This window comes from Lycorma delicatula, chromosome 4 (assembly GCF_047948215.1).
Source record: "Lycorma delicatula isolate Av1 chromosome 4, ASM4794821v1, whole genome shotgun sequence".
NCBI lineage: Eukaryota > Metazoa > Arthropoda > Insecta > Hemiptera > Fulgoridae > Lycorma > Lycorma delicatula.
The window spans coordinates 147,727,788-147,742,714 of record NC_134458.1 but is presented as its reverse complement, the minus strand read 5'-3'; the positions used below and the strand labels follow the sequence as shown (position 1 = coordinate 147,742,714).

Sequence of the window (14,927 nt, the reverse complement as noted above, 5' to 3'; positions counted from 1 at the left end):
AATAGTCGAAGAATGTTGATGAATGTCATCAAGCCATGGAAATGTTCTTCTAATTATGTGAAAATTGTTTTGGATCCTTTATTCAGTTGCTGTATTTGTACTAAATAAATCTTTTCTCTGATTAATATGTATCTTATTAACTAAATTAATGTAATTAATTGTACCATTAAATTAGTTTGTATATAATATAGATCATGTCATTAAAAGATAAATTATAAAAACATAAATTATATGAGAAGAAAAAATAGATTTATTAGTAATTATTTAGTTGAGGTGCCTCACCCCTAAATCCAAAAAAACATATCAAATTCATTCAAAATGAATATATTTATTCATTTAATGATGTATTTTGGGTGTCGGAAAATAGAAAATTAATAAAAATTTACATAGTGATACAAATAACACAATGAAAATCGAAAAAAAATACTTACATCATAGTGAAACATTATATTTAAAGATATAAACATGAAAATAAATTAGAAATTGTTAATCTGAATCAGATTGCAATGATACTTCTGCAGAATCATCAGACATGCGATTTGCTGAATCAATGTGTATCTCACTTATAATTCGCCATAAATGGTGAAATTATGTTTTATAATCACAATACTTCCTTTTAAATAAAAATTCGGCCATATGTCCGTGGAAATGGTGCTTAGAATTTTCATAACACGGTACATTGTTTCTTACTTCCTTCCATTGACGTTCAATTGTTTGCGTATGTGCCCATGTCCAAATCTATAAAATTGTATGTATGTTTCACAGTTAAGTGTTGGAAGTCCTTTATAATGCAGAGCAAAGTTTCCTTATCACGTGTTGGTACTGGAGCCGTGAAAACTTCTTGTGTGTCTCGTATTCCACCAAATATCCAATTTCCATTTATAATCTGCCGCGATTATATTTTCATTTACCGATTTTGGCTTCATCGATTTCTACAACTTTGCCTACTCCTCCAACCTTTTTCAAATTAGTACATAAATATTCAAAACAAATTTCCCTAAAATAATTGCTCCAATCTACCACAGTACTAGACGAAAAATTTAGCTCACTACACAACATATTTTGCCCAGGTGACTTTATTGCTGCACATCATATTATGGAGAAACATAAAATAACAGGTAATTCTAACCTAGCGGTGGCTAACCATGTATCGGCATATTGCGAAATTGCTACATTACACTGTTTACTTTCATATTTCTTTTCTTTTTCCTGTTTAGCCTCCGGTAACTACCGTTTAGATAATTCTTCAGAGGATGAATGAGGATGATATGTATGAGTGTGAATGAAGTGTAGTCTTGTACATTCTCAGTTCGACCATACCTGAAATGTGTGGTTAATTGAAACCCAACCACCAAAGAACACCGGTATCCACGATCTAGTATTCAAATCCATGTAAAAATAACTAGCTTTACTAGGACTTGAACACTGTAACTCTCGACTTCCAAATCAGCTGATTTGGGAAGACGCGTTAACCACTAGACCAACCCGGTGGGTTTTCATTGTTTACTTACTTTCATATTTCATATGTTTGTTAAGTACACGGAGGCGTTTTCTACAACAGAAAATGTATCGATCTTCATTTAGATTCATTTCATTATTACACGATGGACATTGTCTGTGTTTCAGCAAAATGCCATGATTGTAAAAAAATTGTCTCACATTATCAACAGACTGAGAGAATTCAATAAGAGTAATAAATGTAAATTCACAATTTTTACATATACATTTCAGGTCCAGCAGATTTTTTTTTTCATCCATTGTAGTTCACTCTATTTACTTACTGAACACTGTAAATTCTATAAAGAAAGCTTACGACGCCATGTGAGAATAGCAGATAACAATGTAATGTACTGAATAAGTTATAAATAATAAAAGTAGTGTAGTGAATAAGAAAGAATTTTACATTATCCGGACGTTAGAATCTGCATTATCAAGTGTATCAATATTCAAATATCTACTTTTTCGATTCTTATTTCCATCATAAAATATATTTCAAAAGATTTTACGATTTGATATGTTTTTTGGGATTTCGGGGTGAGGCATCTCAATTAAATAATTACAGCTTTATTAAAGCTTATATGAATTATTTAAAACACAACACACATGAAATAACATTAAAATAAATGCATTAAATTCATGAAAATATTAAACATAAAAATAACTACTGTATTTAAGGGTGCAGTAGTAAGTGCACCCTCTTTCTTTATCAACAAAGAAAGAGGTGATTAAATACTCAATATGGATATTTTGGAAACATATTTCAATATGTATTTTTTTAAATGAATCTTTTATCAGAATTTTCATGTTACCCAGTAGTAGTTCAGTTTTAAAAATAAAATTTAATGAAAGTATAATAAAAATACCATAGTTTCTATGAATCTTATTACTATAAGTAGTTAATTTGAAAATAAACAAACTCTAGATAGTTCTTTCTCCCTAGTTTTTTTTTTTTTTTCACTTGGAGGATCCTTTCAAACATTAGCTTTGAAAATCTCCATAGAGGTTAGTTTCAATATTTTCACTCTGACTATGAAAACAGTGTGTATTGTACCTTGCAATAGCCTAGTATGTACCTATTAGAATTATTGAACACTTAAATACCAATTTTACAATTTTGATTACCAGCTATTCAGGATATTTACATTTTATTAATCTGGTCGAAGTTAAAAAAAAGAAAATTAAATATCCAAATGGTAAAATAGTAACAAATTTTATTTTTTAAACAAAATTGATTAAATAATAGTAGTGAATTAAAAAAAAATCAGAACAAGCAGAGTAAAAGAACTATTATATATATATATATATATATATATATATATATATATATATATATATATAAATTACTTAAGGTTTTGTTAACCTTACTAAATTGTTACTAAAATTGTTAAGGTTTTGTAACCGACGTTATAGGTGGAAAATAACTGTCGAGATTCAGCTACAATTTAGTGAAAGTTCAGCTTTTACATGCAGTGTTGTTTAATAAAGTGAAAGTGTAATGATTGTAGAACAAAGAGCGAACATTAGATTTGTTAGAATAAACACTTGCATTAGAAATAAGCAAGCAAGTTTCAACAGTTTGTCGCCGTTGTTTCAGCAGAGGGAATAATTTTGCAGAGGGAAATTACTTACTGGGTCTGGGAATTTTGTTAGCTGCATCACTGTATGTAGGCGAGGCTCTCCTTTGTTCAGCATTGGTGTTTGATCGATACCTTTAAAAATATTGTTATTTTTTTACTATTATTGTTGGTATAACGTGATAAATTTGTTAAAAATGATTTCTAGTGATGGGGTAAGCTACTGATGTATAAATTGTTTGTTAATCATGTAATATAGTTCTGAATGAATGTTTCTGCTATGTGGTAATAAATATGAGTCATGTTTAATGATGGAGAGGCCTTCGACATTCTTTTATGTTAAATTTGTCGTTACTATTGAATTAAATTTAAATCGTTGGTTAAAACTAGATTAAATGAATCAGTGAAGCGATCTTTCTATGTTTGTTTTCGATAGTAAATGGGTTTTTATATTTTAATAAAATAATAGTAATGCTTTTATATATATTACCGTTACCTTTTTGTAATACGCCGTGAAGTGATTTACATTATCAAAGTTTGTTATAAATTGTTTCGAACATTTATCTTTTTGTAATATTAGCCGAAAAATTCCTGCCATTATATATTAGTTATTCTAACGTCGATGCAATCCAGCCTTGGTTAAAACCATTCGAATCTGACGTGATTAAGTATTACTGTGAATTTTTTAAGTCTCGTCAATTAACATTCCAAACTGACTAATGCATTAAAATTTATTACCTGATCTGTTGCCTTATTACACCATAGCGTATCTATCTTTTAAATTGTGAAACGTAGTTTTTTAGGCTATGTATGATCTGGAAGCATGCCTTTCTTTTAGAAAGATATTAAATGTACTTGTGATTAGTATGAATAGCTGTAATGTGCATGCTCTAAGTACTTATTTATTCCTAACATCTTATGAAGTACAGTATAGAAATTGTATTCTTAGAGAAAAAATTTAGATTCTAATATCAAATTCATTATTATTTTTTAGAGATTTGAATGTAATCCTCTTAGCATGAAAAATTGTTTATAACTGTAGTATTCAACTAAATAAATAAAATAATTTTAAATATTATTATTACTATTATAAGAAGGCTAATAATCCTGTAATTTGTCTCTTGAAAGCATGCAGCAAACCCAAACTAATACTACTATGATTCTAATTTAATTTAGCAGCACAATCCATCTGAGAAAAAATAAGATACTTCTCTTTACTTTTATCATAAAAATAACTTGTAATTAAAAAAATTTAAAATTGTGATAAAATGATATATTTACCTTAAAAATTAAAATTTTGAAAAAGTGAGTGTTTTTACCACTTAGTAAAATTTCATAAAGTAAAAAAAAAAAAAATTGCTACCTCGCTGATTTTTTTCAATACGCCATAAGCTACTTTCTGTTGAACTATTGTCACATTTCTCAGATTTTATCACCTTATCTTCAGTAATGTTTTCACAGACTGTCTACTCATTTTTGCCATGCTTTTTCTCTTCTTTAATTACATATTGAATGCAATTTTTGCAAGCATTTAGGTTACATATGTTCAATTATACCTTCTATCAATATTTTTTTTAAAAATCACTTAATGTTATTACTTCTAATGTAACATTAGAAGTAATACCTTTATATCTTTTATCTACATCAATTCTATAAAGTTAAAATTGTAAAGGTATGTTGCAAGACATAACATGATAACAATTTTTTGATTTTGTGTTTTCATATACTTGATAATGAATATTTTTATTTAACTGATTTTAATATTTTTAAAAGCTCTCCTTTTAACGTGTTTTCAATGTATGCAATTTGATTTTCAGATCAAAACATTTACACTTCCTGTTTATAGTACTTGTTAATTTTAGATAGTTCCTTTTACCTTCTTCATCCCTATCATTCTTATACCTACTACATTCATCCATCATCTCTAGTATATCCTTTGATGTCCAAAGTTTTTTACCAGTTATCTTTGTTTCCCCTAAGTCCACTTCTGCTGATATAAGAATTTCCTTTTTGACATTTTCCCATTCTTCTATATTTTCTACCTTACCTTTTTTACTCAGACCTCTTGAGATGTCCTCCTCAAAAAACTTCTTTACCTCCTCTTCCCCAAGCTTTTCTAAATTCCACTGATTCATCTGACACCTTTTCTTTAGGTTTTTAAACCCCAAACTACATTTCATCACTAAATTATGGTTGCTATCAATGTGCTCTAGGATAAGCTCTGCAGTCGACAAGTTGATTTCTAAATCTTTGTTTAATCATGATATAATCTATCTGATACCTTGCACTATCACCCAGCTTTTTCCATCTGTGTATTCTTATATTCTGGTTTTTAAACTGGATGTTGCCAATTACTATATTATACTTGGTGCAAAACTCAATAAATTGGTCCCCTCTTTCATTCCTTTCCTCAGCCTGTATTCACCCACAATATTTCCTTCCTTGCCTTTTCCAATGCTTGCATTCCAATCTCCAATTAAATTTTCATCCCCTTTTATGTGTTTAATTGCTTCGTCAATTTCTTCTCATACACACACTATTTCATCATCATGGGTTCTTGTAGGCATATAGACGTTAACAATCATTGTTTGCTTAGGTTTTGATTTTATCCTTGTTATAATGATTCTATCGCTATGCATTTTGAAATACTCTACCTTCTTGTATCACGTGACCAAAAGTCATTTTGCTCTTTCCACCAAACCTCGCTAATTCCTACTACAAATTCATTTAACCTACCAATTTCTCTCTTTAAATTTTCTAACCTATTAACCTTTTGTAGACTTCTAACATTCTGTGCTCAGACTCGTAGATTGTTATTTTTTTATTTTCTGGTGACGCCTTCACTAGTCCCAACCTAGAGATCCGAACAGGGGACTAGTTTATCTCCGGAATATTTTACCAAGGAAGGCGCCTCCATCTTTGTTACATGAAAATGCAGAGAGCTACATGTTCTTGGGAAAAAAACAGCTATAGTTTTCTATTGCTTTCAGCTGCACAGTACTCAGAAGATTGAGTGATGTTGATATGGCAGTTTAAGTCCTCCCAACTTATGCCCTTAACAGCTACTGAAAGAGCTGCTGCCCTCTCAGGAATCATTCCTTTGGCTCTCAACAGATACCCCTCTAACATGATTGCACCTTCGGTCCAGCTACTCTGTATCACTGAGCTTTCAAGCACCCTCACCATTGGCAAGGTCTCATAATTCATAGAGGGAGGAAATCACAATAAGGAATTAATCTTTTTCTGGACTTGAAACAAAAATTCATTTATTTTATACTAAGAGAAAAACTTGGCAGTTCAGAATTGGTACTCACAGCCTTTAATATTTTATTCGGGTTAAGAAGCACATTATTGAAATAAAACACAATTTTTCACATGCATTCGAGCCTTTTTAGGAAACAAACTATAGGAAAATGATGGCACTAGAACATAAAAAAAGATTAAATTCTTAATTCATATTGTAAATTAATAAGTAAACAAACAAGTAAGAAATTCTAAAGAGCCAAATTATGAGAATAGAGTTTATTGTAATACTGAATTAAATTCTTTGATCCCTTTCAAACATTTAGTCATTATAATGGGGTAATTTTCCTACCCTGAACTTACTCAGGATTTTGATTTATGTGTATCTTATATATTAAAATACTGAAAGATAATGTTATTTTTCTGTTATTAGAACATGATGGGAGGTTTGATGAGTGGTCAGCAACATCCATCAACACAACAGCCCCAACAACAACAGCAACAGCCTCCTCCACCACAACATTTACAGCCTACACAGCAACCACCACAACAACCAAATCCAAATGGTTCTTATATGCAACAACAACAGCAGGTATTGAAATCAATCTATTTATATTAAGCTAGTTAAATTAAAATCAAACCCCCATAAATCAGGCTAATTCTAAAAAAGTTTTATCTTTGTGCAGTATTCATTAATAGTGTTGGGCATTTTAAATGGCTAGAATTGATTTTATAAATTCCTATTCCATTTTTGAACATTAGTTGTATTATTAAAATCTTTAACCCCCCTCACCAAAAAAAAAAAAATTACAACTAATTTTTGTTGTGAAAATCTATATATAATTAATTATATGTGTAGATAAAATTAATTGTTTTGAAGTTTTACCAATTCTTCATTTTATAAATAAAAGTTGTAATAAGTACACATATTACATTAAACAATTTGTGATTGTATCTTTTTACAATTTTTAATTCTTTTTACTTTGTGAGATTTTTTTCAACTAGAAAGAAAATAAACAAAACACCAAAAATAGTATTAATTCTCTCAGTTTATCATTTTTTATTTTTCTGTATATAAATATTTTAAATTCACTATAAAAATTCCTAATTGTGTGTGTATTATGTTTCCTTTTGTTTTACTTCATTCCTTTATTGTGATTTATTGTACGATTATTATGTTTGAGAACTTTTTTTATTATTTTAATTTGGCTTGGATCACTGCAGTTAGATGAAAAATAGATACTTAATCTTGATGATTCTAAGATTTTCACTTCAGTTTGTTACAAGCATTTAAGTGCCATTTCTAATTATTCATATATATTTTAAAAAATTATTGATTATAAAACATGTATTCTTGGATTGGCTATACTTTCAGATTGGGTAAGATATTTTTTTGGCTTTATTTTGTTTTAACCTGTTGAAAGGTTATACAAAGTTGTTGCAAGTTATTTTATGTAAATGAAATATTTATGTTTGTTGATGAGGAGAATATAAATTTTGTATATTTTTACAATTGTAATGAAGACAATTGTAAAATTTATTAATAATGAGCCAAAGTTGTTCACCATGTTGAACACTGAAGAAACATAAATCTAAAGTAAATGAAATTTTGAGCGGGTTCAAGTTAAATAACAATAAAATATAAATTTAACTGTATAAAAAAAGCAATCTCTTACGAACCATAAAAAAGTATTTAATAAATACATGTTTTTTTTAAATTGGGTGCAAACATAAAGATGTCCTGAACTAATGCAAAAGCTCTACTGGAATTATTTCTTCGGTAAAAGTAGTTGTTATTGGGGCTATATAAATTATTTTACAATTTACAACTCTATCTTTGATAATACGGTTCCCTAAATAACTTAATGCACGTACATTTAATTGTTTTTGCTTTTGTGTTCTTTGAGTATTTTATTTAATTCTAGTTACTGTAAACTGCACATTAAATGTTATAATATTATTTTAATTTGATTTTAAGAATAGATCTCTACTTTGTGATCAATAAGATATCATAAGATTGGCTTATGATAATAGCCTTGTAACTTGAGCATTTTGCAAATTAATGAATAATTTGTTTCAAAATTATTCTGGTGGTATGTCCTCCGTTAAAGCCACTACTGGCTAGGAACGGAGCAACCTGACACGCTACGAGGCGGGATCTTCTCCCCTCAGGGAGGAATCGAGATTTCTGGTGGTATGTTTTTGTTAAATTGCCTCATATTTCAGGACATTTACTAGAAATTGGCTCAAATTAAAGTTAGAACTAAACGCGGGGTTTGTGCTTTCGCCAACTCTGTTAGCTAGTTCAGAGGGTAACGATGTAGGACATTCAAGATGTCTGGACGAGGCCTACAGCAAAGGCAAAAGCTGAGTTTGAAAGTCACCAATGTAAATGTCTACTGAGGCGTTTACATCGATGGCATCCCAACGAAGCCTGGTTTATTACTATGACGTTTAAAAAGTTGAAAGACTTTTTAAAGGGTGAAAGAAGACTCCAGTTAAAGCCCATCAGGGCTAGGAACGGAGGAGGTGGCGACTGGAAGCATCAAAAGGCAGTTGTCTTCCCCTATCGGGTTGGGATGTTGACTGTGGTTTACTGATTGTATTTTATATAATTAAAATTAACTTCTGACTATTTATCATTGTTATTGCAAATGCATCTTAAATTGTAATGTAGTATTAAGTTATGATATTAAATTTCAAGTTATAATGTAATGGTACCAATAATTGATCTGGTTAGTGGTCATGGTGCTACAGGTTGGGCCCCAGCAGCCACTGAGCCCAGGTGGCGGCCCCCAGCCTCCCTCAGCCCCTGGTGCAGGCCCCCCTCCACAGCAGGCTTCTGGTTCCATGCACTGCATACGACACGGCTGCCCTAATCCTGCCATTGCTAACTCCGAGTGGGAAGATGAATACTGCAGCAATGAATGTGTCGTGAGCCACTGCAGGTAAATATATTATTTTTAATGATTACACAATTTAATTATATTACATATAATTTTTGTGGATTTTTAAAAATGTTAATTTTTTTAAAAATTTGACATTTTTAATAAACATTTCCATTTTAATTATTAAACATGAAGAACAATATTTCTTAAACTTACTTGTATTTTTTTTTATGTTGTCCACAGTCTCTAACAGTTATAACCTTATAATTTTTTATTTAAGCAATTACCTGTGGCAGCCATTTTTGTTATGCTGCGCTTACCTATTTTTGCGATTGTAAAGGTTTACAGAAAAAATCATAACTAAAAAACTATTGGTCTTAGAAGGATGAAATAAAAAACAATTTAATAATATTCTCTCAAGGTAAAAGATTGGTCCAGCGATTTATTTACCTATCTCTTTCTATGAGAAAATTACCAATAAAGTTGAACATGAAAAACTGTGAAATTTCACTTTTGGTAATTTTTTTCAAGAGGCAGGGATGACAGTTGGATTATTTTTTATATGTACTGTATTATATGTATAGTAGTTTTACCATAAATAATATTAATGGTGATGTATTTACCCCTAAATGTTTATGAATTTTTGGAAACTAATTATTTTTTTTTTTTTAATTAAAGTTTTGGCTTCAAATAACTCTGACAGAGCTGGTGATAAAAATCTCAAATTTGCACAACTTACAATGTTTTTGTAGATGTTTATTGCAAATAAAAATTTTTTGTAGTATATTGTACTGATAAAAAAGTTATAGCCTCTTAAAAATCATGAAAAACCTGTTAAAAGCGATACCAATTTGACTCTCTAAATAAGTGCTCCAAGGGGTTTCTTGTCTTCTTTGTGCTTTATTTTTTTTTTATTTAGCCCCTACGTTGTTGAAGTGACATTTTCAATATTTTTAAATTATTAATGATAACTTAACCATTGTTTAACACAATTTTGATTCAAAAATGCTTGTAAAAGTTACCCAAACTGAGATTTCAGTGAGCAGCCTACATTTTTTTTCAAGAATTCATTTTTATTTTTGTAAACACTATAGAAGAAAAAATAAATTGTAGCAAAATTTTAATTATTCTTCAATGAAATAGCTTGTTTTTGTAGCAATGAAAGTTTTTTATTTAGTGTAGTTAACCAACAGCTGTGATATCTCTTCTGATAATTCTCTTGAATTGTGTGAGAATGACCTATCACTAGTTAGTTCAAGTGATATCAACTTTCTCAGGACTTTACAGATCGGTACCCACATTTTGTCTTGAGACTTAAAATTATGTACTTTAAATTATGTGGTTCAGCTGAGTGAACCTGCACATCGTCATTTTCTAGGCTAATATCCATCACTTTTCCTATCCACTTTTTCCTTCTATCTACCACTGGTTGTCATATACTCAAGCAATGGAGTTTTTCCTTAAGTCAAAGTGGTACAATACTTGACATAGGATGGTCTTCATAGTCCTTGGAGTCTGAAGTAAAGTAACATCTTGATTGCAAGATGACACAGGAACATACTTGTGGTAGCTTCTAGTACCAACTCTTTCACAGCAGTCAAAATGGTTTTTTAGAGTTTCTGAGATCTTAAATATCTCTTCTGATTTAATCAAAAAATACTTGATGCTTTTCAGCTTGGGATTACAAAATGAATACATTTCATCAACATTTAGTATCTGACAGTTTAGTGGCCTTCGCAGGCTTGCCTTTGCCATCTCTCATTCTGTTGTTCCTCCCACACCATCACCGGCGTTTTCCCCCATGGGATAATCCAAATTAGTGCCATTCAGCTTAAGATGATCTGTTAAAAGTTTTTGAAAGCAATAAAATGTTGATGTATTGTGCTTGACTTAAAATACAGACTTTTGTGTACATCAATTTCCTTGAACACAAAAGGGAGAACTGTGGCTTGGCGGTTGACCCAATGGAAGCTTTGAATCTCGAACAAAAAATTAACAATTTTCTTCAAAGTCTGCCAACACAAATTTTAATAAGTTCTTTTGGCACTGTACCATACCATTTACTGTTTTATGACACTTCATTCACATAAATTCCTATGGAACATTGTTTTATGTGAAATTACTTGAAAAAAAATTTAACAGATTTTAAAATTTGCAACTACAATATTAAGTAAAACTTATTTATTTAATAAATAATTCCGAACACAGGATGAAATTTGAGACACACTTAGTGTCTCAAATGCAGTTACAGACTGGTCAGTCTGTAACTGCAAAGCTAAATCATGCAACAAGTATAAATGAGCATGTTGCAACATGAATTTTTGTGACTGGAAATTACTTCAAGCATCGGTTATAACATAACACTGCAATTGAATGTTTCAAACAAGTCTATTTCAACTATAATAATAAGTATAAAAATATTACTGTGTCAAGAAGACAAGAAACCCCCTTGGAGCAATTATTTAGTGAGTCAAAATGGTATTGCTTTTAACAGTTGTTTCATGATTTTTGAGAGGTTATAACTTTTTTATTAGTACTGCTACACAAGAAACTTTTTTATTTGACATAAAAATTACAAAAACACTAAGTTTGTAAATTTGAGATTTTTATATCCAGCCCCATCAGAATTGTTTGAAGCCAAAGTTTGAATTAAAAAAAAAAAAATAGTTTCTAAAAATTCATAAATTTAGGGGTAAGTATATCGCCATTAATATTATTTATGGTAAAACTACTAACATATACCTACATACAAAATAATAATTCAAATTTTTATGCCATCCCTGCCTCTTGAAAAAAATTACCAAAAGTGAAATTTCACCGTTTTTCGTGTTCAACTTTCTTGGTAATTTTCTCATAGAAAGAAGAGAGATAGGTAAATAAACTGTGGATCAATCTTTTACTGTGACAAAATATTATTAAATTGCTTTTGTTTCATCCTTCCAGGACCTTTTTAGTTACGATTTTTTTCTGTAAACCCTTACAATCACAAAAATAGGTGTGTGCACTGTAACAAAAATGGCTGCCACAGGTAAACTGCTTAAATAAAAAAAAATAGTTTTAAGGTCCTGAGACATGTAAAAAACAAATGGGTAAATTTCAGTTTTTTTTTTTTTAAGTGACCCGTGGGTCACTTCAAATGGATTGACCCCTAATGAGGATTTCAGTGGTTACATTTTTGCGTAACTAGTTTTTATCCTGTTTTCACATATCCAATACTATTTTTGTAGTATTGAGACTTCATTTTTACATGTAGAGGTACCAGCACTGAACTATCTGATTTCAGTATGACTCAGATGTATGATTTTGTTTATTTAATGTAAATGTAATATATGATTCAATGAATACAAACAGGTTTATTTTCATTTTTATTTATATTTAGTTTTTATAGTTGTGTAATTTTTCTTTTGAAGACTATTAAACTGAATTGACAATTCTGATACTTACATTTGAGCTACGTAATATTATAAACAAATCAAATTCCTGCTGATAAAGAACATAGTACATTTAAAACATTGGAATCTATAAACCCTTCACAAAATTACAAAATCCATGTGGAGTACTAAATAAGAGTGAATTTTTCACTTAAAACTAATTTAAGAAAATCCATAAATATGTGTACAACAATCTTTTCCAAAATTATAGAAAAAAATTATTGTTTCTAATCTTTATTTTTATTAAAGAGAGAAAACTGTAGTATAAAATGAAACATAATCTGAGTTCAGAGGGGTTATTGTTGATTAGAATTCATTGTATAGATATGTCTTATTACATAATAAAGTTACAGTAATCTTTAAGTGGATGTTTTTTTTTAATTTTTAAAGATCAATATTCACTGGTGTAGTAAATCTTTAAATCAACATTGATTGTTATAATTAAGAGACATCAGCTCAAGCTATGTTATTATATAAAGACAAAGAGGATTTTTGGTTTGTTTGGGATAAACAAAAAAAAAACTACTCTTATCAATCGCAATCAAATTTTTACCCATGTTTCTTGGCATAACTGAGAAGGTTTTTAGATATTTCATTTTGATAAATCTCAAAGAACCAACCGATCGATTGCTTTCAGATTTTCAGGATACATTTGTATTATACCTTGGAAGGTTTTAAGCCACAAACGAGGCCCTAGCTCCTCCCTTGAAGGTTAAAATATTAAAAGTACTCTCACTTAAATTAAAAATGTTTATTAAGGAAAAAAGATTAATCCTTCTACTTCATTATATTCCTGCCTCCATGGCAAAGAAGAAATAAGTTGTGAATTTTTTGTCATCAAAGGTGTGTGTACTTCTACCATAGCTACTATTATTCTAGCCCACGAGGTTGGTCTAGTGGTTAACTCATCACAATTCAGCTGATTTTGAAGTCGAGAGTTGTTAGGTTCAAATCCTAGTAAAAGCAGTTACTTTTATATGGATTTGAATACTAGATCATGATACCAGTGTTCTTCGGTGGTTGGGTTTCAATTAACCACACATTTCAGGAATGGTCAACCTGAGACTGTACAAGACTACACCTCATTTACATTTATACATATCAACCTCATCATAAGGATAACGAACAGTGCAGGGGTCCAGGGAGCAGAGCCCTCTGGGTAGACAGTAATGATGACCGAATCCAAGCTCAGCAGGTGTCCAAGGCATCATCTCCTGCAACACTGGAATGGCGAGCTCTGTGCCCCTGGGGTAGGCCCCAAGGAGCCCCTTTGTTTGCTTCGGGGTTCACCTGGGCCCTGAGGGTCCAGATTCTGGCTAGACAGGCTGGCTGGTATAAAGTATAAAGTTTCCTCCAATCAGTATTTCTGAGATAGCACTTAATAATGTAAATCATTTTTATCTAAAGAAAGGAATTTTTTGTATTTCTTGGTACTGTTAAAAAAACATATATATATTTAAAAAAGAATAAATATCACAATCTGTACATTATTTTAAAGTATTAAAATAATATGAATAATTTTAAAATGATGTAGTTCTTAGAATTGTGAAGAAATTATTATCTCTCAATAAATTAGTAGAAATTAATTGTTGATGCCTTAAATTAAAGCAAAAATCTTGTATTCATCTGATACATTTAAAAAAAAAATCTATCATTGTACCTATCGGACAAATATTTTATGTGAAATTCAAGAACAAAGCTTTTTAATTTGACTGGATGGTTCTGAAAAAAAATTACTAAATGCTTGAATAATAAGTTCTTGTGAAACTGATTTTTTCATTTTTTTTCTAAACTGGAACTTATGTTCCAGTTAATGTTTGCAGTTAACTTTTTATCTTTGATCCTGGTAGGTGTATTGACATAACCAATGAATGGTTGTCTTACGCACGTCACCATAAATAAAAACTACCTTAAAACCCTTTTATCATTTTAAGTAATTGTAGAAAATAAGGTTAATACTATAAAATCAGCTTAGTCACATATAGATTTTGTTTAATCCTTTCATTGTGCTCATTTATGATTGTGATTTCACTTTGTGTTCTGTATATTTAATAAAACTGAGTTTCTGTGAACTGGTTAGTTAACATATGCAATGATACGGTGTCTTCATGTACAATTGCTATCCCTAAGTTCTAGTGTTTCCTGGTGAAAAACCTGGACAATATGAAATAGCCATAACAATAAGCTTGAGCTAACAATAGCTTGAATAGCCATATTTGAGCTACCTTTTTTGAGTATATAACTGCTCACTTCCATTTTATCCTCTCATTCTCTCTCCAGAATACTTTGGT

General features: G+C 30.2%; 1 protein-coding gene across 4 annotated transcripts in view; it reads left to right on the top strand.

The window, feature by feature from the left end:
• LOC142323945 (uncharacterized) overlaps positions 1-14,927 on the top strand; it is a 284,249-nt gene that overhangs the window by 251,698 nt on the left and 17,624 nt on the right. For 3 of the 4 annotated variants that reach the window (XR_012756182.1, XR_012756183.1, XM_075364345.1), the window contains 2 exons: positions 6,751-6,909; positions 9,075-9,265. Coding sequence is in view for 2 of the 4 variants with exons in the window: in XM_075364345.1 (XP_075220460.1) it covers positions 6,751-6,909; positions 9,075-9,265 (350 nt within the window). In the remaining 2 variants the exon portion in view is untranslated. Of the gene's footprint in view, positions 1-6,750; positions 6,910-9,057; positions 9,266-14,927 lie in introns of those variants that run through there. The other variant, XM_075364346.1, reaches the window with a different exon arrangement.